Here is a 27,062-nt window from a genome sequence, read left to right on the forward strand (position 1 = left end):
TTTTCATCTTCATTTTCTGAATCTTTAGCAATGAGGATGTATTATTTTATAATTATTCAAAAGAAATAGTTTTTTGTTTTTGTTTTTTGTTTTTGTTTGGAGGCAGGGTCTCGCTCTGTCATCCAGACTAGAGCACAGGGTTTGTATAAACACAGCTTGCTGCAGCCTCAACCTCTTGGGCACAAGAAATTATCCCGCCTCGGCCTCCCGAGTAGCCAAGAACACAGGCTCACAGTGGCACACTCAGCTAAATTTTTTTTTTTAGTAGAGACAGTGTCTTGCCATGTTGCTCAGACTGGTCTTGAACTCCTGGGCTCAAGTAATCTTCCCACCTTGGCCTCCTAAAGTGGTGGGATTACAGGCGTGAGCCACTGCACCCAGCTGCTTTTTATTTTTGAATCATGTGATTGAGTTGCCCATTAAAATATTGGCAGGCAGGGGCTCAAGGAGTTCAAGATCAGACTGGGCAACATAAGGAGACCCTGTCTCTACAAAAAAAGACCCAAAAATTAGCTGAGGCATGGTGGTGTGTGCCTGTAGTCATAGCTACTTGGGAGGCTGAAGTGGGAGGATCAATTGAGCCCAGGAGGTCAAAGCTGCAGTGATTCATGATCATGCTACTGCATTCCAGCCTGGGTGACAGAGGGAAACCCTGTATCAAACAAAAGAAGAAAGAAAAGAAAAGAAAAAAGACCACTACATATATGTAAGGAGTGGCTATACATATGACTTTAAACTTAATAAGATGACCCTAAAGAAGGAAACCTAATCAATTTTATGATTCGTGGTGGCCATAAAATAAAAGTATATTGCTCAAGACCATTATAACTGGTCCTTATTCTGGGACCAAAAAGAAACCTTCCTCAAGGAACTGCATAAAAAGGTTGCTGTGTAACAGCTATTAAATCCTTCACTAACGGCTTTCCTGGAGGCCCAAAGAGACCACTGACTCATCAAATCACATCGCAAACCATTTCTCAATCTGATGAAAATTTTTGAGTACATAGCTAGAGGACAGACTGCACACCTTTCAGGCAATTGCCTAAGATGTAATTCATCTCAGATATGCTTTTGCTAGATATTGTACATCAGTGGATTTGTTAATGTATTCTCTGGCAAATGCCTGGAGTGTGGCTCTGCTATACTAATGATTAAATATGGCATCATATTACTTAATTGATAACTGATCTGGGCAAACGGTCAATCTCATATAAAAACATTTTTTTGCCTTTCTTTTTTGAGACTCACTCTGTTGCCCAGGCCAGAGTGTAATGGCGTGATCACAGCTCACTGCAGCCTCAACCTTCCAGGCTCAAGCAATCCTACCACCCCAGCCTTCTGTGTAGCTGGGACTACAGGTTCATGTCACCACACCCAGCTAATTTTTTAATTTTTCTGTAGAAAGAGGCTCTCACTATATTGCCCAGGCTGTTAAAAACATTTTTAGCATCTTCTTCGCTGATAAAACACCAAATGGCGGACGACGCTGGTGCAGCGGGCTTTAAAAAAAAAAAAAATTTTTTTTTTAACCCTATCATGTACTACAATATTAAAAAGTTGACCAGGCACAGTGGCTCATATGCCTGTAATCCCAGCACTTTGGGAGGCTGAGGTGGGTGGATCACCTGAGGTCAGGTGTTCAAGACCAACCTGGCCAATGTGGTGAAACCCCATCTCTACTAAAAATACAAAAAATTAGCCAGGCGTGGTGGCGGGTACTGTAATCCCAGCTACTTGGGAGGCTGAGGTAGGAGAATTGCTTGAACTTCGGAGGTGGAGGTTGTAGTGAGCCAAGATCATGCCATTGCTCTTTAGCCTGGGCAACAAAAGTAAAACTCTGTCTCAAAACAAACAAACAATAAAAAAGTATATGGCTGGGTGTAGTGGCTCATGTCTATAATCCCAGCACTTTGAGAGGCCGAGGCAGGTAGACTGCTTGAGCTCAGGAATTCGAGACTGGCCTGGGAAACATGGTGAAACCCTGTCTCTACCAAAAATACAAAAAATTAGCCAGGCGTGGTGGTAAGTGCCTGTATTCCCAGCTACTCAGGAGGCTGAGGTGGGAGGATTGCCTGGGCCCAGGAGTTCAAGGCTGCAATGAGCCGTGATTGTGCCACTGTACTCCAGCCTAGGTGACAGAGCCAGAGCCCATCAAAAAAAAATAAAATAAAAAGGATAGGAAGAGCATAAACTCAGAATATTTTTAATTTAATACATTTAGCTTTAATGATAAACTTAATACTACCCTTACTTTTCTAATTTTGGTGCACATGATTAAAAACTGTGACTTGTTGGGAGGCTGAGGTGGGCTGATCATGAGGTCAAGAGATCAAGACCATCCTGGCCATGATGAAACCCCGTCTCTATTAAAAATACAAAAATTAGCCGAGCGTGGTGGCACACGCCTGTGGTCCCAGCTACTCGGGAGGCTGAGGTGAAAGAATCGCTTGAACCCAGGAGGCAGAGGTTGCAGTGAGCCGAGATTGCGCCGTTGCACTCCAACCTGGCAACAGAGCAAGACTCTGTCTCAAAAAAACAAAACAAAACAAAACAAAACAAAACAAAACAGTGACTTGGTCTGCAGTGTTTGGAAACATCTAAGCTACAAGAGTACCAATATCCTCTTTAAAATAGTGAATCTACTCTCTATAGAAAAAGAATAATCAGGGCTGTCAAATTCTAATATATATAAATATGTTCCAGTAGGCTGGGCACAGTGGTTCATGTCTGTAATCCCAACACTTTGGGAGGCCGAGGTGGGTGGATCACCGGACCAGCCTGACCAATATGGTGAAACCCCATCTTTACTAAAGATACAAAAATTAGCCGGGTGTGGGGGCATATGTTTATAGTCTCAGCTCCTTGGGAAGCTGAGACAGGAGAATTGTTTGAACTCGGGAGGCAGAGGTTGCAGTGAACTGAGATCACCCACTGCATTCCAGCCTAGGCAACAAAGCGAGACTCCATCTCAAGAAAAAAAAAAAGGTTTCAATAAGATCATGCAGAAAACACTTTAAAGTCAGTTTCACAAAGTGCCTATTGGGGAAAAAACAAAAAGTCAATAAAAGCACCCTAAGAACTCGGCTTTATGCCCTTCTTTTTCCTGGAGTATCCTCCAAAATACAACCTGTGAAAATACACCAGAACATCCAAATAGCATTTCTCACTTCATGGGACTATTTAGTTATTTAATAACTAATGTAAGATCTAAAGAATTATGGTCAAGTATTCTAAAATGTAAGTTGTTTTTTGATAAAGCCCCTCAACTCTTAACTGATAACTAGCCCATGAAGCAAGCTTTTAATTTTATTATTTTTTTTTTTAGGGACAAGGGCCTTAATCTTCTGCCCAGGCTGGAATGCAGTGGCCCAATCATAGCTCACTGCAGCCTTAAATTCCTGGGCTCAAGCTCAGCCTCCCACGTAGCTGGGACTACAGGAGTGCACCACTGCACTTGACTAATTTTTATTTTTTGTAGAGATGGGGTCTTGCTTGCTCAGGCTGGTCTCAAACTCCTGGCCTCAAGCGATCTACCCATCTTGGCCTCCCAAAGTGCTAAGATTACAGTCATGAGCCACTATGCCTGGCCAAGAATTCTTAGTTACCTTGGTGTACTTTTCCTATGGGTGATAATAAAAGCATATCATCCTGTATGAGACAAATATTATCTTTCAGTTTCCCATATCAGTAAGGACATAAGCTTGTTCAAAAGCAGTGGTATCTTCTATCATACATTGAGCAAAGATAGAAAAAATAAATAAATAAATAAAGCAGTGGTATCCTTCTATTTCTAGCTGAGAGGGCCTAAGAAGCAGTGACACTCCAGGTGCAATGAACACAACTAGCATTCAGATCTTTGTTTCTAAATAATATTCTCTAATAAAAAGAGCCAGGGCTCCTTGAAGAAGTCGTCAATTCCAGGGCTGAACTAAGGAAGATAAACCTGGATTATCTTATGGTTCTAGAATGTAATAAAGTGCTTGAAAAAACAAAAAGTGGGAGAGAGGTATGCCAAAAGGACAAAGGGGTCAAGATGAAAGAGGTCCCAATGGCCAAAACTAGAATAATCCAAACAACAGAATGAATATAGTATATAGTCCAGAGCATAAAATAAATATCCTAATCTATACTGACATAAATAAATAAATAAGCTTCTCTTCCCGGTTCTTCCCAAAGTTGGGAAAGGCTGGGTTGAGAGGGCAAAAATAAATGAATGAATGAATGAATGAATGTGAAGAAATGACAACTCTTCCTTACAGAAGAATTTCAATTATTAAATACAAATGAATGAGAGAAACAGAAAAGTCATCATTGGAACACCTGAGTAATGACTGCTGCAGGCAAGATTAACCTATGAATGCAAAAACTAGTAGGCAAAAATTTAAAAAGAAATATTTGCAGAGCCCCAAAGAATATCCCCTAAAATGCTGATTAATTACAAAGGGAAACAATCATTTTACAGTGGAGAAATCCGGCAGACACTGTATTAACCAAAGGATTATGGCTGACATCACCAGCATTAGGGCATTTCAGTATGTACCCCTAATCCAATGCACTGAGAGGACCACATCACCTCAGTGGTATTCTTCCCCAAAATCCATTACCTCAAGACAAACCCAAATTGAGGGACATTCTACAAAATACCTGACCAGTGCTCTTCAAAGTGTCAAGGTTATAAAAGATAAGGAAAAGATAAGGAACTATCACAGATAAACAACTAAGGAAATACAACAACTAAATGCAATATGGGGCCAGGCGAGGTGGCTCAAACCTGTAATCCCAGCACTTTGGGAGGCCGAGGCAGTGGATCACCTGAGGTCAGGAGTTCAACACCAGGCTGGCCAACATGGTGAAACCCCATCTCTACTAAAAATTCAAAAATTAGCTAGGCATGGTGGTGGGCACCTATAATCCCAGTTACTCAGGAGGCTGAGGCAGGAGAATCTCTTGAACCTGGGAGGTGGAGGTTGCAGTGAGCCTGGGCAACAAGGGCAAGACTCCGTCTTGCAAAAAAAAAAAAAAAAAAAAACAATATGGAATCCTAGATCACGGAACAGAAAAAAAAGAAGGTGAAAAAAATGTAAAATCTTTTTTTTTTTACACAGGGTCTGGTGCCAGGCTAAAGTGCAGTGTCATGATCACAGCTCACTGCAACCACTGCAGCTTCCTCCTCCCAGGCTCAACCCTCCCACGTCAGCTTCCCAAGTAGCTGGGACCACGGGTACGTGCCACCAAACCAACTAATTTTTTTTTAATATTGTGTAGAGAGGGAGTCTCCCTATGTTGCCTAGGCTGGTCACGAATTCCTGGGCTCAAGCTATCCTCTCACCTTGGCCTCCCAAAGTGCTGATATTATAGGCATGAGCCACTGTGCCCAGCAAAAATGGTAATATCTTAATAACAACTATGGTTTAGTTAATAGTATTGTATTAATGATTACTGTACTATGACTATGCAGGATACTAACATTGGGGGAAGCTGGGGGAAGGGTATACAGATCTCTCTACACTATCTTTGCAAGTGTTCTGTCAGTTTAAAATGATTTCAAGTAAAAAGCTATAAAACAGGCTGGCGCAGTGACTCGCACCTGTAATCCCAGCACTTTGGGAGGCTGAGGCGAGAGGATCACTTGAGGTCAGGAGTTCAAGACCAGCCTGACCAACATGGTGAAACCCCATCTCTACCAAAAATACAAAAATAAGCCGGATGTGGTGGCACACACCTGTAACCCCAGCTACTCAGGAGGCTGAGGCAAGAGAACTGCTTGAACTCAGGTGGTGGAGGTTGCAGTGAGCCAAGATCGTACCACTGCACTCCAGCCTGGGCAACAGAGTGAGACTCTGGCTCAAAAAAAAAAAAGTAGAAAACATAAAATAGTGGTATCTAGTCTGTGAATCCAGCTACCTATTTGCAGGAAATAGAGATGACAGAGGAATATACTAAATTGTACCATGATATATAATCAGGAAAATTCAAACTACAGAGATCTGTCTGGATTCTTCAACAGATAAATACTAAGGAAAAGAAAAGGAACCTGGGACCCTAAAAATTGAGACTTAAAAGACACACAAAAACTTTTTTTAGGGGCAAGAAGACTAAGACTAAGGGCAAATGAACTAGAGATGTTCATTTGAGTAATAAAACTTTTAAAAATACAAAGCTGTCATTACTACAAAGTCAGGATAATAGTCACTTAGGAGAAGAGTAAGGGGATTGTGATAGGGAGGCTTCTGATGTGAGTGGCAAATTCTGATTCTTGGCTTGGATGACAGTTACAAAAATGTTCACCTTACAAATAATTCACTATGCAATACATTGTTATGTGTGGCTTACTAATTCTGTTTAATTTTATAATAAAGCCTTTTTTTTTTTTTGGAGATGGAGTCTTGCTCTGTCACCCAGGCAGCAGTCCAGTGGCATGATCTTGGCTCATTGTAACCTCTGCCTCCTAAGTTCAAGCAATTCTCCTGCCTCAGCCTCCTGAGTAGCTGGTACTACAGGCTCCTGCCACCATGCCCAGCTAATTTTTGTATTTTTAGTAGAGACGGGGTTTCACCATATTGGCCAGGCTAGTCTTGAACTCCTGACCTCGGGTAATCTGCCTGCCTTGGCCTCCCAAAGTGCTGGGATTACAGGCATGAGCTACTGCACCCAGCCATAAAGGCTTTTTAAAGTAGTGATATCAGAAGTGTTCCTCCTGACCCTCTTTTTTTTTTTTTGAGACAGAGTCTCACTCTGTTGCCCAGGCTGGAGTGCAGTGGTGCAATCTCAGTTCACTGCAACCTCTGCCTTCCGAGTTCAAGCGATTCTCCTGCCTCAGCCTCCCAAGTAGTTAGGACTACAGGCATGTGCCACCAGACCTGGCTAACTTCTGTATTTTAAGTAAGGACAGGGTTTCACTGCATTAGCCAGGATGGTCTCAACCTCATGATCTGCCCACCTCGGCTTCCCAAAGTGCTGGGATTACAGGTGTGAGCCACTGCACCCGGCCTCTCTTTTTTTTTTTTTTTTTTTTTGAGACAAGGTATTTCTCTGTCGCCCAGGCTAGAGTGTAGTGGTGCAATCTTGGCTCACTGCAGCCTCCACCTCCTGGGCTCAAGCCATCCTCCCAACTCAGTCTCCCAGGTAGCTGGGGCTACAGGCACACACCACCATACCTGGCTAATTTTTATATTTCTTTTTTGTAGAGATAGGATTTCATCATGTTACCCAGGCTGGTCTTGAACTCCTGAACTCAACTCATCTGCCCACCTGAGCCTCCCAAAGTGCTGGGATTACTGGCATGAGCCACTGCGCCTGGCAACCCTGATTCTCACAGCTGTAGTAGAGGTGGGTTTCTAGATAAGTACTAATAGCCTGGGCTCTACCTTGAACTCAAAAAACTAAACCTATACTAATTGTGAATCTTGGATGAAGGCTGAGAAAAGACTAAAATACAGCAGAAAGTTTCTAACATTATTCCTAACAGATATCTAAAAAAGATGATATTGGTGGAACGGCCATACCTAAAGATTGCTAGCTCTTCATACAAAACATTATTAGCTATGTGACCTTGGGCAAATGACCTAATCTCTCCATGCCTCAATTTTCTCATCTCTAAAATGGGGTTGATAACACTGTTTGCCATTTTAGAAATCAAATTAGTGTATTAACATAACCTAAAGTGCTTAGAACAATATCTGGCATGTAAAAAGCATTATATCATTGTTAATTTCTTATTTTTTAAGAAGTTCCTGCTTTTGTCAAACAGGAAATTCATTCCTTAAAAATTTATTTCTTTTTCTTAAGACAGAGTCTCACTCTGTCACCAAGGATGGAGTACAATAGCATGATCTTGGCTCACTGCAGCCTCCGGCTCACTGCAGCCTCCGCCTCCCGAGCCCATGTGATCCACCCACCCTAGCCTCCCAAGTAGCTGGGACTACAGGCATGGGCCAACCATGTCCAGCTAATTTTTTTATTTTTTGTAGAGACAGAGTTTTGCCTTGTTGCCCAGGCTGGTCTTAAACTCCTGGGCTCAAGTGATCCTCCCACCTCAGCCTCCCAAAGTGCAGGGATATAGGCATGAGCCACCAAACCTGGCCTGGAAATTCATATGTATTTTAGTTACCCTATCAAATAAACCGATGGATTTGTAGAAATAGGTAACAGAAAAGGTATTTTTCCTATTGTAATAGGTATGTTATTTGTGCCTGCCCAACATCAATTTTCCCTTCTTTTGGTAACAGAACCCTAGTTTTTCCTATGGGATAACCCCCCTTTTCTACATTTTGGGTGAGACTGCCTCCTTTCCAAAGAGGTAAATACACAACCTAGGCAGACCACAGTAATTGACTGAAGAATTGGTATATGGCCCAAATCAGTTCAACATGACTTAATTCCAGAGCTTTTGTTGCACTTATTCAAAAAAAAGAGGCCAGGCATGGTGGCTCATGCCTATAATCACAGCACTGTGGGAGGCCAAGGTAGGAGGATCACTTGAGGCCAGGAGCTTAAGATCAACCTAGGCAATATATTGAGACCCCATCTCTACAAAAAGCAATAAAAAACAATTACCAACGTGTGGTGGCATGCACCAGTCCCAGCTATTTCAGAGGCTGAGTCAAGAGGATCTCTTGAGCCCATAAAGTTGAGGCTGCAGTGAATTATGATCATGCCACTGCACTCCAGCCCGGCAGACAGAGTGAGACCCTGTCTCTTAAAATAAAATAAAATAAAATAAATCAGTCCATACTATAGCCAATCAAAATCTATTTGAATTTGGATTCAGGGCTCCTTCACCTAAAGAATTGATCATTCAAAAACTTAAAATGTCATGTCAAACCAGGGTCCTACTTTAACTTTTAAATGTCTGACTTTTAGGGTTTATATAATCAGCTGCTTTAAAAAATAACCCATTTAAGCAGCTCGGGATTGTAGCTCCCAGTGAAAGTGCAGAGAACGAGAGGACGCCACACTTTCAGATGAATTTTTGTTGCTCACAGACTAGGAGATTCCCAGCGGAGGAGCCCCACAGGTCGCCAGCGCGACTCTTGTGGCCGGTGTGGCAGTTTTGCTGGCGCCTCAGCGCGGCAGTTCTTGGTGCAGAGTGAGCGGGACTGGGTCCCCTTTTGGCCGATTCTTGGGCAGAAAAGTACCATCAATCTTAACACCGCTGTTTTGGCCGGCGCAGTGGATTGCTCAGATTTCGGTGCTGGGAATCAACAAGTTGGACGTCCACTCAGAAACCTAATTTGAAAGTCAGAAATCACAAAGACGACAGGTGGATAAATTTACAATGATGGGAAGAAACCAGAGTAAAAAGGCTGAGAATACCCAAAATCAGAATGCCTCTCCCTCTACAGGGGATCACAGTTCCTCATCAGCAACGGGACAAGCCCTGATGGAGAACGAGTGCATTCCATTAACAGAAGTAGGCTTCAGAAGGTGGATGATAAGAAACTTCTGTGAATTAAAAGAACTTGTTCTAACCCAATGCAAAGAAACTAAGAACTTTGAAAAAAGGTTTGATGAAATGCTAACGAGAATAGACAATTTGGAGAGGAATACAGGTGAATTAATGGAGCTGAAAAACACAACACGAGAACTTCGTGAAGTATGCACAAGTTTTAACAGTCGAATTGATCAAGTAGAAGAAAGGATATCAGAGGTTGAAGACCAACTTAATGAAATAAAACGAGAAGTCAAGATTAGAGAAAAAAGGATAAAAAAGAATGAGCAAAGTCTCCAAGAAATATGGGACTATGTGAAAAGACCTAATCTACGTTTGATAGGTGTACCTGAATGTGACTAAGAGAATGAATCCAAGTTGGAAAATACTCTTCAGGAGATTATTCAGGAAAACTTTCCCAACCTAGTAAGACAGGACAATATTCAACTCCAGGTAATACAGAGAACACCACAAAGATATTCCTCAAGAAGACTAACCCCAAGGCACACAATCGTCAGATTCATTAGGGTTGAAATGAAGGAGAAAATACTAAGGGCAGCCAGAGAGAAAGGTCAGGTTACCCACAAAGGGAAGCCTATCAGACTTACAGCAGATCTCTCAGCAGAAACCCTACAAGTCAGAAAAGAGTGGGGGCCAATATTCAACATCCTTAAAGAAAAGAACTTTCAACCCAGAATTTCTTATCCAGTCAAACTGAGCTTCACAAGCAAAGGAAAAATAAAATCTTTTGCAAAAAAGCAAGTACTTAAAGATTTCACCATCACCAGGCCTGCTTTGCAGGAGCTTCTGAAAGAAGCACTATACATATAAAGGAGCAACCAGTATCAGCCTTTCCAAAAATATATCCAGCTAGCATCAAATGGCAGTATTAAACTCATATATATTATTAACTGGACAAAAAGCCAAAACCCATCGGTACGCTGTATCCAGACCCATCTCACATGCAACGATACACAAAGACTCAAAACAAAGGGACAGAGGAAGATTTACCAACCAAACGGAGAGCAAAAATAAATAAATAAATAAATAAAAAGCAGGGGTTGCAATTCTCACCTCTGATAAAATAAACTTTAAAGCAACAAAGATCAAAAGAGGCAAAGAAGGACACTACATAATGGTAAAAGGAGCAATGCAACAAGAACAGCTAATGATCCTATATATACACGTATCCAATACAGGAGCACCCAGATACATAAGACAAGTTCTTAATGACTTATAAAGAGACTTAGCCTCCCACACAATAATAGTGGGAGATTGTAACATCACATTGTCAATATTAGACTGATCAACGGATAGAAAATTAACAAGGGTATCCAGGACTTGAACTCAGACCCGGAACAAGTAAACTTAATAAACATTTATAGATGGGAGGCCGAGGCAGGTGGATCACGAGGTCAAGAGATCGAGACCATCCTGGTCAACATGGTGAAACCCTGTCTCTACTAAAAATACAAAAAATTAGCTGGGCATGGTGGCGTGTGCCTGTAATCCCAGCTATTCAGGAGGCTGAGGCAGGAGAATTGCCCAAACCCAGGAGGTGGAGGATGCTGTGAGCCAAGATCGCGCCATTGTGCTCCAGCCTGGGTAACAAGAGCGAAACTCCATCTCAAAAAAAAAAAAAAAAAAAAAAAAAAAAACATTTATAGAACTCTCCACTTCAAATACACAAAACACACATTCTTATCAGTAACATATCACACCTATTCCAAAAGTGACTACATAATTGGAAGTAAATCACTCCTCAATAATTGCATAGCATTTCATAGGTTTAAATGAAATATTGGTTGGCTGCTTGTTTGTTATTTTCTTCCCTTATTCCTTCCTGTCTCCATTGTTAAGCACAATTATTGGCATAAAAGAGGTTTTCAATTCCCATTTTTAGACTGCATTCTAGCCTGGGCAATAAAGCAATACTCCCATTTTCTCTCCCTCTTTCTCTTGCTTTTTCTTTCTCTTCTTCATTCTTTTTCTTTCTTTCTTTCTTTCTTCCTTTTTTTAAAAATAAAAATAAATAGATAAAATAAAAAACATCCCATTTAAAGTATGCATTGAAGAAAAGTAATACTTACAGATGTTGCACCTTCCCTCCCAAATGGTACAAATAAGCATGCTGATTTAGTCAGATCCAGATGATGGATGGTTAACGAATCTCTCTCTCTAACCCTGACACTGGCCTCAAGCTCCAGACCCAAACCTGTGAATACTGTACTATCACCTTATACACACATGAAACACTTATTACTCTGTCCTTTCTGATTCATCTATTTCAGCCCATGTCACCACTATTTTTCCTAGTATCTCAACTCAAAACCTTAGAATTCACCTTTTCGGCTTTCACTTTTGTATTGAGCTTCAACATAGCATTCACTCATTGAACGGGAACACATAATTCCCTATTTTACAGACGGGAACACTGATGTTAGAATTCATACAGCTTGGCTGGGCGCAGTGGCTCATGCCTGTAATCCCAGCACTTCGGGAGGCTAAGGCAGGAGGATCACAGGGTCAGGAGTTCGAGACCAAAATGGTGAAACCCCGTCTCTACCAAAAATACAAAAATTAGCCAGGCATGATGGTGTGCGCCTGAAGTCCCAGCTACTTGGGAGGCTGAGGCAGAAGAATCACTTGAACCCAGGAGGCGGAAGTTGCAGTGAGCTGAGATTGCACCACTGCACGCCAGCCTGGGCGACAGAGCAAGACTCCATCTCAAAAAATAATAAGAAGAAGAATTCATACAGTTTGCAAGTGGCAGAGCTAGAGAGTCAAACCTTTTCTGAGATTCCAGACCCTGTGCTCTTAATCACCAAACAACATTGTCTCATCTTTGAATCCTTCACCGTCTATCCTGTAAGTAACCAGATCCTATGCTTTCTTTTCTTCCACATTTATTCAACAGTAACTACAAACCTACTCTATGCTATACCCAAAAGAATTCAGGAATGAATAAAAGAGTCCTTTGAGGAGTTCATAATATAATGGAAAAGGCCAGGTGTGATAGCTTACACTATAATCCCAGCACTTTGGGAGGCCGAGGTGGGTGGATCACTTGAGCCCAGGAGTTTGAGACCAGCCTAGGCGACATAGTGCAATGCCATCTCCACAAAATAATACAGAAAACACCAAAAAAAAATAGTGAGGTTGGTGGCACACGCCTGTAGTCCCAGCTGTCAGCTACTTGGGAGGCTGAAGAGGGAGGATCTCCTGAGCCGAGGAGGTCAAAGCTGCAGTGAGCCATGTTCACTGCACTCCAGCCTGTGTGTCAGAGTGAGATCCTGTCTCTTAGAGAGAGAAGGCCGGGTGTGGTGGCTCACGCCTGTAATCCCAGCACTTTGGGAGGCCGAGGTGGGCAGATCACAAGGTCAAGAAATCAAGACCATCCTGGACAACACAGTGAAACCCTGTCTCTACTAAAATATAAAAATTAGCTGGGCATGGTGGCGCGTGTCTGTAGTCCCAGCTACTCGGAGGCTGAGGCAGGAGAATTGCCTGAACCTGGGAGGTGGAGGTTGCAGTGAGCCGAGATCGCGCCACTGCACTCCAGCCTGGCGCCTGGTGACAGAGCAAGACTCTGTCTCCAAAAAAAAAAAAAAAAAGAGAGAGAGAAAGTATGGAAAACCCAGACATAAACAAGTAATTATGAGATGAGAAATGCTCTTATAGAGAGTAGAGGAAGAAGGGCCTAATACTGCCTCAGGTCTTCTGTTATTCAGAAGAAAGCATGAATCAAACGGCTTCCATTCAGTTCAACAAAAAAATAATATGCAGAGGTAACAAATCCAAGCTCCTACGATCTCACACATGAATTACTACTATCTTTATTACCATTCACCAACTAGGAAACCTGGGCAAATTAATTTCTCTAAATCTCAGTTCCCTCATCGGTAAAAGGGGGGAAATAATACTATCTATCACATAGAAATAAATGCGAGGACTAAATGAGAAAAGGTATATAAAGGGTTACCATTTTTAGAAACCTTAATTCTATTCATAACACCCATTCATTTTGTGTTCCCCATGCCAAAATTTCTATGGGATAACATCAACACTTTAGCTTTGCCCAGCTGCCATTCCTCACGCCTGTAATCCCAGCACTTTGGGAGGCCAAGTGAGGCTGCTTGAGTCCAGGAGTTCCAGACCAGCCTGGGCAACATAGCAAGACGCTGTCTCAAAAAAAAATCTTGAGCATTTAAAGGACACAAAGGGGACTCTTCTGGGGTGCTAGTAATGTTTCCTGAAACATTACATGAGTGAATACAGTTTGTAAAAATTCATTGAACTCTACACTTAATATGCATTGAATGTATATTGTACTTCAGTTAAAAAAAAAAAAGTTTTTTTTTTTAAATCATCTAATTCTGGCCTCAACCTAACTTCCACCCCATTACTCCCCTGCTTTGGACATTTCACATCCTTCTACGTTTTTTCATCCTATTTCTGCTACCTGGAACTCCCCTTTTCTCTAATCTCCCTTTCAAAACCTTACATCCTTCAAAGGTCAGCTCAAATCCACATTCTTAGGAAAACCGGAAAGGGAGAGGACAGTTTATTCAGGGTCAGAATACTAAGGATTGGGTGGACACAGAAAGTACATTTTTATAAATTATTTTAACGATTTGTCTCACTCACTAGCCTGTGCGGCTCCTTCAGCCCACCTTCTGTTTCTCACCGAAGGCGTTAGTATAAAACAATGTTTGATGAAGAACTTAATAAGGAACAGTAACAAAAACTGCCCTGTAAGTCCCAGACTGAGAAGAGACGTCTAAGCATACGAACATTCTCCTTGCTCAAGCAAAATTAGTCCCCTTATCCCGGACCCCCTCCCACGTCACCCCTTATCCCAGGGAACACTCCTCGAGATCCCGCCCCAAATTCTAAACTTCTCCTCAAACCGCAGCCCACAAGCACCTCCTCCTCTTATCTCAACCCTTCCACAGGCCACACTCCACGGCCAAGACCCTGAATGGGACACACCCCCCTCACATCCCCAACACTAGGTGGTGCGGCCCCCAGGGTCCAAACCTCACCACGCGGTCCCCCCCCCTCCCCTCACCAGCCTCGCCCTCTTCGAGGACCCCACAGGAGGGTCAGTTCTCTGGGAACCCCGCACTGGCAGTCACTACCCTCGCCTCCCATTCACAGAGGCCAAGAGAGGGCAGGCGGGGCCCGACCACCTGCTCGAGCCCGTGGCCTCACCTCTCTTCCAGGAGCTCAGTGGGGACACCACCTCCACCCGCTCGGAAATAAATTCGGCCAGACTGGAGCGGAACAAGGCCGCTCGCACTGTCACAGCCACCACCAGCACCAGAGCCAAGGGAGCCGCCATGATAACTGGGGAGGGCGCGCAGGCGGGGAGGGAAGGCGAGGGAGGCGGAAGAGCCTGGCGACCTGCGCGCCACGCTCTGTAGTTCCGCGGGCGGGGACGCGCCTCCCTTGCCGGGGGAGCTGCCAGACGTGGGGACTACTGCTCCCAGAAAGCCTTGCGGCGAGGCGGGCCGGAGCGACGGAAAGCGGGCGCCTCAAGCTGCGTGCAGAGTGTTGGGCGACGCCTTCTCCTATCACAGGTGCATTGTAAAACCGCAGCTAAAACGGAGCTGGAATTTTTTTTGTTGTTTGAGACTGTGTCTCTCTCTGTCGCCCAGGCTGGGGTACAATGGCGCTATCTCGGCTGACTGCAGGTACAACCTCCGCCTCCTGCGTTCAAGCGATTCTCCTGCCTCAGCCTCCCGAGTAGCTGGGATTACAGGCGCCAGTCACTACGCCCGGCCAATTTTTTTTTTTAAGTCGAGACTGGGTTTCACCTTGTTGGCCAGGCTGGTCTCGAACTCCTGACCTCAGGTGATCTACCCGCCTTGGCCTCCAAAACGCTGGGATTACAGGCGTGAGTCACCGCGCCCTGCCCGAAATGTTTATCTTTTATGTTTGGTGTTGTTGTTGTTGTTGTTGTTTTCAAGACAGGATCTCACTCCCGTCGCCGAGGCTGGAGTCCAGTGGGGTGATCTCGGCTAACTACAGCCTGGACCTCCCAGGCTCCAGAGTAGCTGGGACCACAGATGCCCGCCACCACGCCCGGCTGTTTTTGTATTTTTAGTAGAGACGGGCTTTCACCATGTTGCCCAGGCTCGTACCTTTCATGCTTTTTTGTTTGTTTTTGTTCTTGTTTTTGAGATGGAGTCGCGTTCTGTCGCCTGGGCTGGAGTGCAGTGGCACGATCTCGGTTCACTGCAGCCTCCGGCTCCCGGGTTCAAGCACTTCTTCTGTCTCAGCCTCTCGAGTAGCTGGGACTACAAGCGCACATCACCATGCCCGGCAAATTTTTGTATTTTTAGTAGAGACGAGGCCTCACCATATTGCTCAGGTTGGTCTCGAACTCCTGACCTCAGGTGATCCACCCGCCTCGGCCTCCCAAGGTGCTGGGATTACAGGCTTCAGCCACTGGGCCCCGCCACCTTTTATGTTTTTAGAGTGTTAAATGTGTATTTTTATTTTTTATTTATTCTGGCAATTGTTTGTTAAACGCCAACTACTTGCCAGACACTATGTTAGGTTCGCTGGAAACGTTTTAGAGTAGTAGACTGATTTATTAGCTCTGTGACCTTCAAGAAGCCGCTTAACCCTTCCATGCTGAAAAATGTGCTGATTGTAGGCTCACTAGGGACAGTTGAGGAAGGCTTAGAAATTTTCCCAGTCGCTTTTAAACAGCCATTTTTGAAAATTAAGTTATATAAACTTACAGTTAAATGACTTATACTGAAAACAAGAGGCCAGGCACGGTGGCTTACTCCTATAATCCCAGCACTTCGGGAGGCCGGGGCAAGTGAATCGACCAGCCTGACTAACATGGTGAAATCCCGTCTCTACTACAAATACAAAAATTAGGCGTAGTGGTGCATGCCTATAATCCCAGTTACTCAGAAGGCTGAGGCAGGAGAATCACCTGAACTCGGGAGGCGGAGGTTGCAATGAACTGAGATCGTGCCATTACACTCCAGCCTGGGCAACAAGAGTGAAACTTGGTCTCGAAAAAGAAAGAAACAAGGAAGCCGGGCGCGGTGGCTCAAGCCTGTAATCCCAGCACTTTGGGAGGCCGAGGCGGGTAGATCACGAGGTCAAGAGATCGAGACCATCCTGGTCAACATGGTGAAACCCCGTCTCTACTAATACAAAAAATTAGCTGGGCATGGTGGTGCGTGCCTGTAATCCCAGCTACTCAGGAGGCTGAGGCAGGAGAATTGCCTGAACCCAGGAGGCGGAGGTTGCGGTGAGCCGAGATCGCGCCATTGCACTCCAGCCTGGGTAACGAGTGAAACTCTGTTTCAAAAAAAAAAAAAAAAAAGAAAAGAAACAAGGAAATACATATTTAACACGTCACTTTCTAATTATTTTACTGCACTTTCGTTTTATATGGGCTTTTGAGATTATTTACCACCGCTCTATCAGTGTGGCAGGCAAATACCATCTTTCTCTTCCCAAATAATGTTCAGTTTCCTCAGGCTGGTTGATTGAAAAATCCCTCCCGATGGGAGTGTTTACATCACAGGAATCAGCAAACACTACAAATCAGGTGTTTGGGGTTTGGAGAGCCCATTGTTAAGCATTAAGCAGCACACTTCATTAATGTATCGTAAGTGCTTAAATATTAGCAATAATACTAAATAGATGTGCAAGGAAATTTCATATTTGTGAAGAAAATGAAACAGTAGGCTGGGCGTGGTGGCTCATGCCTGTAATCCCAGCACTTTGGAAGACCGAGGTGGGTGGATTACCTGAGGTCAGGAGACCAACCTGGCCAACATGGTGAAACGCTGGCTCTACTAAAATTACAAACACCTGGGCATGGTGGTGTCCCTCTGTAGTCCCAGCTACTCAGGGCGCTGAGGCAAGAGAATTGCTTGAACCTGGGAGGCAGAAGCTGCAGCAAGCCGAGATAGTGCCACAGCACTCCAGCCTGGGTGACAGAGCAAGACTCTGTCTCAAAAAAAAAAAAAACCAGAGAAAAGAAAACGAAACAGTGAATGATTGAGAATCACTGCTGGTGTGATAATAATGGTGGTAACACTGGGCAAGGTGATCAGGGAAGGCTCTAGACAGAGGTGACATTTGAGCTGAGACCTAAAGAATGAGAAATTAATCCGAGCTTCAAGCAGAAGGAACAGACTGAGTGGGGAAAGACCAAGGTGTGTTTGAGGAGCAGAAGAAACAACTATGGCTCAAGTGGAGAGAGTAGTAGAAGCTGTGGATGGAGAGACAAGGGGCAATCAGGGAGGGACCTATTGACCATGGTTGAGAATTTGGGCTTTATTCAAAGTTCAATCCATATGCCATTGGAGAATTTTAAATCAGAAATTATGTGATCAGGTGTACATTTTTCAAACGTCTCTATGTTCCCACAAGCCCTATATTGGGTGTTGGGGAATATTGCAGTGACAAAATGGCACCATCTGCCTTGGCCCTTATGTTGCTTGGAACGCAGTTGAAGAGATCCATACAGTAGTTAAAAAATAACATAAGTAGGTGGGCGCAGTGGCTCACGCCTGTAATCCCAGCACTTTGGGACACTGAGGCAGGCAGGTCACGAGGTCAAGAGTTCGAGACCAGCCTGACCAACATAGTGAAACCCCATCTCCACCAAAAATACAAAAATTAGCTGGGTATGGTGGCAGGTGCCTGTAATCGCAGCTACTCAGGAGGCTGAGGCAGGAGAATTGTTTGAACCCAGGAGGCAGAGGTTGCAGTGAGCTGAGATTGGGCCACTGCACTCCAGCCTGGATGACAGAGCAGGACTCCATCTCAAGAAAAACTAAACAAAGCAGGGCGGGGCTAAAAAAAAAAAAACCCTAAATTAAAAAAAAAAACATAAGTAAAAGCAAAATCACAAACCATAATGAGAGAAAGAAAAGGGAGAGTAGGCCAGGTGCAGTGGCTCACACCTGTAATCCCAGCACTTTGGGAGGCCATGGCAGGAGGATTGCTTGAGCCCAGGAGTTTGAGACCAGCCTGGGCAACATGGTGAAACCTGTCTCTACAAAAAATTTTAAAAAATAAAAATAAAAATTAGCCGTAAATAAAAAGTAGTCTCAGCTACTGGGAAGGCTGAGGTGGGAGGATCACTTGAGCCTGGGAGGTTGAACCTGCAGCAAGCCAAGATCGCACCACTACACTCCAGCCTGGATGACAGAGCAAGACCTTGTCTGAAAAGAAAAAAAGAAGAAAAATGGCCAGGCGAGGTGGCTCACACCTGTAATCTCAGCACTTTGGGAGGCTGAGGTGGTGGATCACCTGAGGTCAGGAGTTTGAGACCAGCCTGGCTAACATGGTGAAACTCCATGTCTACTAAAAATACAAAAAATTAGCTGGGTGAGGTGACGACGGGCGCCTCTAATCCCAGCTACTTGGGAAGCTGAGACAGGAGAATCGCTTGGACCCAAGGATTGGAGGTTGCAATGAGCCGAGAACGCACCACTGCACTCTAGCCTGGATGACAGAGCAAGACTGTCTCAAAAAAAAAAGAGAAAAGAAAAGAAAGAAAAAGAAAAAATGGGAGTGGGATTCTAAAAGAATGCAAAAATCAGTCCTGGGGCTGATAGCTTTCTGGACCAATAAAATGGGCAGGGTCTCCTTTGGGGAAGGGGATCATGAAGAAATTAGAGGGGTACTTGTCCTTGAGCCCCTGCTGTTTAGTCTGCACAGCTTTCCTTCTTAAAGATGTAGGTTTTGGTTTCTCCTTTTACATAAAAGAAGGAGATATATGTATTGCATCATCTTAGAGTGAAGTGTATTACATCATAAAAAGTGGAAGTAATTGTAACACTAACCTCATAGTGAAGACTGAGCAAGGTTATACAATGTAAAATGCTTAGCACATACCCAGTGCTCAGTAAATGTTAGTTAACTGTTGTATTATTTACATCATTCTAAAAGAAGTCTTAAAAATCATGTTGGGGTGAAGGTTATCTTTAGGAAAAGCATTGATTAGCCATTGTAGACAAGATGTGACCCAAACCAATGGTTCTCAAAATGAGTGTGCCTGAAGTATGCATAAAACCAGTGGTTCTTAATAAAAACATGAGACCCGAATACAGAAGCTAGAATTGTAAAGTTTGTAGAAGAAAACATAGGAGTAAAGCTTTATGACCTTTAATTAGGCAATGGTTTGTTAGATACAACACCAAAAGCACAGGCAAAAAAAAAGGGGAGAAATAAATAAATTGGACTTTATCAAAATTAAAACTTTTTGTTCTCCAAAGGACACCATCAAGAAATAAAAATTACTGGGCTCAGTGGCTCACACCTTGAATCTAGGAGGTGAAGGTTGCAGTGAGTAGAGACGGTGCCACTGCATTCCAGTCTGGTCACCAGAGTGGGACTGTCTCAAAAAAAAAAAAAAAAAAAATTAAAGGCCAGATGCAATGGCTCACACCTGTATCCCAACACTCTGAGAGGCTAAGACGGGCAGATTGCTTGAGCTCAGGAGTTGGAGACCAGCCTGGACAACATGGTGAAACCCCATCTCTAAAAAAAAGTATATGAAAATGAGCCGGGCATGGTGGCATGCACCTGTAGTCCCAGCTACTCAGGAGGCTGAGTTGGGAGGACTACTTGAGCCGAGGAGGTGGAGGTTGCAGTGAGCCAAGATTGTGCCACTGCATTCCAACCTGGGCAACAGAGTGAGACCCTCTCTCTCAAATAAATAAATAAATAAATAAACCCGGCTGGGCGCGGTGGCTCACACCTGTAATCCCAGCACTTTGGGAGGCCGGATCATGAGGTCGAGATCGAGACCATCCTGGCCAACATGGTTAAACCCTGTCTCTACTAAAAATACAAAAATGAACTGGGAGTGGTGGCACACACCTGTAGTTCCAGCTACTTGGGAGGCTGAGGCAAGAGAATTGCTTGAACCCGGGAGGCAGAAGTTGCAGTGAGCCGAGGTCCCACCACTGCATTCCAGCCTGGCTCCTGGAGCGAGACTCTGTCTCAAAAAAAAAAAAAAAACCCATAGAATGGGAGAAAATATCTACATATAGTTGACTAGGGACTTATCCAGAAAGTTTAAAGAACTCTTACCACTCAGTAATAAAAAGACAGTAATAGACAAATGCCCAAATGAGAAAAGGATTTGAATAGACATATCACCAAAGAAGAAATAAGCATGTAAAAAGATGCTCGACATTATCACTTTTTAGAGAAATGCATATCAAAACCACAATGAGATACCATTTCAAACTCGTTAGGATAGCTATAATAAAAGACTGACAGGCTAACTCCCTTTTCGGCCTTAGCCCACCTGCACCCAGGTGAATAATCTAAAAAAAAAAAAGATTAAAAATAAATAAATAAAAGACTGACAGTAGGCCGTGCACGGTTGCTCATGCCTGTCATCCCAGCACTTTGGGAGGCCGAGGCAGGCGGATCATTTGAGGTCAGGAGTTCAAGACCAGCCTGGCAAAACCCCACCTCTACTAAAAATACAAAAATTAGCTGGGTGTGGTAGCACGTGCCTGTAATCCCAGCTACTAGGAGGCTGAGGCAGGAAAATTGCTTGAACCCAGGGGGTTGCAGTGAGCCAAGATTGCACCACTGCACTCCAGCCTGGGTGACAGTGAGACTCTGTCTCAAAAAAAAAATAATAATTAATTTTAAAAAAGACTGACAGTAACAAGTGTTTTGCAAGGAAATGGAGAAAGTAGAGCTTTTACACATGGCAGGTGGGAACATAAGATATTCTAGCCACTTTGGAAAACAGATTGGTAGTTTATCAAAATGTTAAACAGAGTTGCCTTATGACCCACCAACTCAACACCTAGCTATATATCTGAGAGAAATGCAAACATACGTCCACACAAAAACTTATGCACAAATGTTTACAGCTCATTCATAAAACCAAGAAATGGAAATAACCCAAATGTTCACTTTGTTTGCCCATGAATGGATAAACAAGATGTGGTGTGGTATATCTACAATCTAATATAACTGGTCAGTAAAAAAATAATGAGGTACTGGTCCATGCTACAACATAGATAAACCTTGAAGACATTATGCTAAATGAAATAAGCCAGTCACAAAAGACCACATGCTATATAATTCCATTTATATGAAATGTCCATGGGTGGGGTGGTGGCTCACACCTGTAATCCCAGCACTTTGAGAAACTGAGGCAGGAGGATTGCTTGACCCCAGAAGTTCGATATCAGCCTGAGCAACATAGGGAGACTCAGTCTCTATTAAAAGGTAAAACATGGCCTGGCTCAATGGCTTATGCCTGTAATCCCAGCACTTTGGGAGGCCAAGGTGGGTGGACCACCTGAGGTCAGGAGTTTGAGACCAGCCTGGCCAACATGGTGAAACCCTATCTCTACTAAAAATACAAAAAGTAGCCGGGTGTGGTGGCGGGTGCCTGTAGTCCCAGCTACTCAGGAGGCTGAGGCAGGAGAATGGCTTGAACCCGGGAGGCGGAGGTTGCAGTGAGCTGAGACCACGCCACTGTACTCTATCCTGGGTGACAGTGAGACCCTTCCTCAAAAAATTTTTTAAAAGAGAGAAATGTCCAGAATAGTCAAATCTATAGAGGCAGAAAGTAGATTAGTGCTTGCCTAGGGCTGGGGGTGGTGACTGGGGGAGTAAGGCATGGGAAATGACTGCTAATAGGTACAGAGTTTCTTTCAGGGGAGATGAAAATATTCTAAAATTAGATTGTGATGCTGGGTGTGGTGGCTCACACCTGTAATCACAGCACTTTGGGAGGCGGAGGTGGGTGGATCACTTGAGGTCAGGACTTCAAGACCAGCCTGGCCAACACAGTAAAACCCTGTCTCTACTAAAAATACAAAAAAAAAAAAAGAAAGAAAATAATAGCCAGGAGTGGTGGCAAACACCTGTACTTCCAGCTATCTGGGAGGCTGAGGCAGGAGGATATCTTGAACCTGGGAGGCGGAGGCTGTAGTGAACTGGGATCCAGCCACTGCTCTCCAGCCTGGGTGGCAGAGTGAGACTCTATCTCAAAAAAAAAAAAAAAAAAAAAAAAGGCCAGGCGCAGTGGCTCATGCCTGTAATCCCAGAACTTTGGGAGAATGAAGATCACTTGAGGTCAGGCGTTCCAAACCAGCCTGGCCAATATGGTGAAACTCCATGTCTACTAAAAATACAAAAATTAACTGGATGCAGTTGCTCACACCTGTAATCCCAGCACTCTGGGAGGCCGAGGTGTATGGATCATGAGATCAGGAAATCAAGATCATCCTAGCCAACATGGTAAAACCTTGTCTCTACTAAAAATACAAAAATGCGATGGGCATGGTGGCGGGTGCCTGTAGTCCCTGCTACTCAGAAGGCTGAGGCAGGAGAATTGCTTGCATCCAGGAGGTGGATGTTGCAGTGAGCCGAGATGTCACCACTGCACTCCAGCCTGGGCGACAGAGCAAGACTAATTCTCAAAACAAACAAACAAAAAAGTAAATAGATGTGGTGATGCTTGTACTACTCTGAATATACTAAAAACCCACTGAACTATTTATATATACACTTTAAATGGGTGAATTTTATGGTATGTGTATTATATCTAAATACTTTTTATTTTTAGGGACCAGGTCTCACTGTGTTGTCCAGGCTGGAGTGCAGTGGCTATTTATAGGGGCATTTGTAATGCACTACAGCCTCAAATTCTGGGCCTCAAGTGATCCTCCCATCTGAGCCTTTCGAGTGCCACTAGGCCCAATTTACATCCTGATATCTTAAAAAAAAATTACTAAGCATCAGAATTACTTGGGAGATGTATTTTTTATTTTATTTATTCTTTATTTTTTAAATAGAGTTGGGATTTTGCTATGTTGCCCAGGGTAGTCTTGAACTCTGGGGCTCAAGCGATCCTTCTACCTCAGTCTCCCAAAGTGCTGGGATTACTGGCATGACCAGCCTAGATTTTTTAAGTGTAAATTTTCTAGTTCTGTCCTAGAAACTAGGTCTGGGGTGGAACCTAGGAATCTACATTTTTAATACTCCAGGTAATTCTTTTATTTATTTTTTTTTTGAGACGGAGTCTTGCATTGTCGCCCAGGATGTAGTGCAGTGGCATGATCCCAGCTTACTGCAATCTCCGCCTCCTGGGTTCAAGCAATTCTCCTGCCTCAGCCTCCCGAGTAGCTGGGACTACGGGCTTGCGCCACCACGCCCAGAAAATTTTTTTGTATTTTTTAGTAGAGATGGGGTTTCATCATGTTGCCCACAATGGTCTTGATCTCCTGACCTCGTGATCCGCCCACCTCAGCCTCCCAAAGTGCTAGGATTACAGGTGTGAGACACTGTGCCTGGCCTTTTTTTATTTTTATTTTTTCTGAGACATAGTTTCACTCTTGTAGCCCAGGCTGGAGTGCAGTGGCGTGATCTCAACTCACTGCAACCTCCACCTCCCGGGTCCAAGTGATTCTCCTGCCTCAGCCTCTCAAGTAGCTGGGATTACAGGCACGTGCCACCACACCCAGCTAAATTTTGTATTTTTAGTAGAGAAGGGGTTTCGCCATGCTGGCCAGGCTGTTTTTGAACTCTTGACCTCAAGTGAGTCGCCCACCTCAGCCTCCCAAAGTGTTGGGATTATAGGCATGAGCCACCGAGCCCGGCCTTAATCTCTCCAGGTAATTCTAATGTTTGTTATTCAAAAGCCATACCTTGGAAAAAAAAATAATAACCCTGAAGGCATAAGTATCCAGTAGCTTACACAACAAAAAGATGAATATAGTAATGATAGCTAGCAAATACTGAGTGCTCACTAGGTGCTAAGTACTATTTTAAGTGCTTTACATGCATTATCTCATTTAGTGCATGTACTGTCTTTTGTATGTTTGTTTGTTTATCTTGAGATGGAGTTTTGCTCTTGTTACCCAGGCTGGAGTGCAGCGGTGCAATCTCGGCTCACTGCAACCTCCGCCTCCTGGGTTCAAGCGATTCTCCTGTCTCAGCCTCCTGAGTAGCTGGAATTACAGGTGCACACCACCATGCCCAGCGAATTTTTTGTATTTTTAGTAGAGACGGGGTTTCACCAAGTTGGTCAGGCTGGTCTTGAACTCCTGACCTCAGGTGATCCACCCACCTCGGGCTCCCAAAGTGCTGGGATTACAGGTGTGAGCTACCGTGCCAGGCCATAGTACATGTACTGTTACAGGTGCTATTATTTCTCCTTAACCAATGAGGAAACCAAGGCACAAAGAGGTTTAGTAATTTGCCTAAGGTCACATAGCTGGTAAGTGGTTAGCTCTAGATATTGTGGTTACGCTGCTCTGCCTGAGAAAATGAGAAGAATTTGGGTTAGGTCGGGTTGGGTTGGGTTGAGCTGGGTTGGGTTACTTTGTTGTTGTAGCTGAGGAGGAAGGGTAGGGACTAGAAAGGAAGGAGATAATAAAGGAGCAAGCAAGGTTTTTGTTTTGTTTTGTTTTTCCTGAGACACCAGAGATTCTATGTGATATGTGGGTTACCTAGAGAGGAAGAAATTGAGGTGTTAAGATACTCAGTAACCACTGGAATGAGTGAATTGCAATCAGTTTTTAATGACGTTGCATCTTTTCATTCAAGAATTAGCATTCGTGGAAAACGTATGAAATTGATTAAGATTAGGTCTCGCATCTACGGCCATACCACCCTGAACGTGCCCGATCTCGGAAGCTAAGCAGGGTCAGGCCTGGTTAGTTCTTGGATGGGAGACCGCCTGGGAGAACCAGGTGCTGTAGGCTTTTTATAAATAAAAAAATAAGATTAGGTCATGCACCTCATTTTAATCATCAAGAAAAATGTATCTGTGAGAAGTCAGATGAATTTACCATATTTGCCTTAGGACAGCACACCGTACTAAAGGCATTGGGTGAAGTCAGTTCAAGGAAGGCAAAAGAATACAGTCCTGTGCTGCATACAGATGTTTTGGTCAACGACAGACTGCATATACAACAGTGGTCCCCTAAAATTATAGTGGAGCTGAAAAATCCTCTCTCGTCTAGTGATGTTGTAGCCATCATAACATCGTGGCATAACGCATTACGTTTTCTATGTTTAGATACACAAGTACTTACCATTGTGTTACAATTGCCTGTAGTATCCAGTATAGTAACATGCTGTACAGGTTTGTGGCCTGCGAGCAATAGGCTATACCATATAGCTTAGGTCTGTAGTAGGCTTTACCATCGAGGTTTGTATACCCGCTAATAATAATAGTGATGAAACGCTGGGCGAGGTGGTTCACTCCTGTAATCCCGGCACCTTGGGAGGCTGAGGCGGGCGTATCACCTGAAGTCGGGACTTTGAGACCAGCCTGACCAACATGGAGAAACTCCATCTCTACTAAAAATACAAAATTAAATGGGCGTGGTGGCAGGTGCCTGTAATCCCAGCTACTCGGCAGGCTGAGGCAGGAGAATCACTTGAACCTGGAGGCAGAGATTGCGGTCAGCTGAGATCGCTCTACTGCTCTCCAGCCTGGGCAACAACAGTGAAACTCCAGCTCAAAAAAAAAAAATGATGATGAAAAAGACCTAGGCACCCCTGTAATTTATAGTCTAGCAGGGAGTCATACGAAATAGAAGCAAACAAAATCATTAGGGATTGTGACCACACCAAAATAAGTAGGGAGTGTGAGGGCAAAAGATCAGGAAAAATGACAACGAATAATGGAGGACCTACTATAGATTGGATGTCAAGGAAAGCCTGTCTGAAGAGGTGATATTTCAGCTGACATCCAAAGGATGGGAAGGAGCCATTGATATAAAGAGTTGGCAGTGGTATGTACTGGAAGGAGGGGATGGAGGTTACAAAGAGCTTGCAATGAGGGAGGCCAATGTAGTTAGAGTGATATGAGCAAGAGGTGCGACTGCAGAAGTAGGCAAGGGCCAGGTGGCCTTGGTGGGCCATGGTGCTGAGTTGAGGTTTTATTCTAAGAGAAATGGGAAGGGCACAGAAGGGTTTCAGGTTAAGTTGGAACATAATCATCATTTAAAGTTTAAAAATATGCCGCTAAGGCTGGGCATGGTGGTTCATGCCTGTCATCCCAGCACTTTTGGAGGCTGAGGCAGGAGGATTACTTAAGCCCAGGAGTTTGAGACCAGCCTGGGCAACATGGCAAAACCACGTTTCTACAAAAAAAAAAAAAAAAAAAAAAAATTAGCAAGGTGTGGTCGTGCACACCTACAGTCCTAGTTACTTGGGAGGCTTAAGTGAGAAGATCACTTGAGCCTGGAAGGTCGAGGCTGCAGTGAGCCATGATGGTGCCACTGTACTCCACCCTGGGTGACAGAGTGAGACCCTGTCTCAAAAAAAAAAACCAAAAAAACAGCAAAGGCGTGATCTGCATGACTGCAGATTTTTTACCAGAAGACAATAAACTATATAAAAACTTAAAAACAATAACAACCACGTGTGTGTGTGTGTGTGTGTGTGTGTGTGTGTGTGTGTAAGTCAGCAGCATGTATGAAAAGGTCATTAAAGGCTTCTTTGAGATTGCAAAAGTAGAAAGGGCCTGATCTAGTTTATTGTACAGATTGGGAAAATAAAGCTCAGAGGAGCAGTGCTAGGCCCAGGGTCACACAGCAAGTCAATAGTGGCACTTGGCCCAGAAACCAGGGTTCTCACTATCGGCCTC

General features: G+C 43.9%; 1 protein-coding gene and 1 pseudogene across 3 annotated transcripts in view; one reads left to right on the forward strand and one right to left on the reverse strand.

The window, feature by feature from the left end:
• PIGU (phosphatidylinositol glycan anchor biosynthesis class U) overlaps window positions 1–14,776 on the reverse strand; it is a 106,934-nt gene extending 92,158 nt beyond the window's left edge. For all 3 annotated transcript variants that reach the window (XM_012455151.1, XM_012455150.1, XM_012455149.2), the window contains exon 1: window positions 14,645–14,776. In XM_012455151.1, the coding sequence (XP_012310574.1) occupies window positions 14,645–14,774 (130 nt within the window). In that variant the 5' untranslated portion in view covers window positions 14,775–14,776. The remainder of the gene's footprint in view (window positions 1–14,644) is intronic.
• Window positions 14,777–25,058: 10,282 nt separating this feature from the next.
• On the forward strand, window positions 25,059–25,167 carry LOC135277081 (5S ribosomal RNA; annotated as a pseudogene).
• The last annotated feature ends 1,895 nt before the right edge of the window (window positions 25,168–27,062 follow it).

This window comes from Aotus nancymaae, unplaced genomic scaffold, assembly GCF_030222135.1.
Source record: "Aotus nancymaae isolate 86718 unplaced genomic scaffold, 86718_ANA_hifiasm-v0.15.2.pri h1tg000029l, whole genome shotgun sequence".
Taxonomy (NCBI): domain Eukaryota; kingdom Metazoa; phylum Chordata; class Mammalia; order Primates; family Aotidae; genus Aotus; species Aotus nancymaae.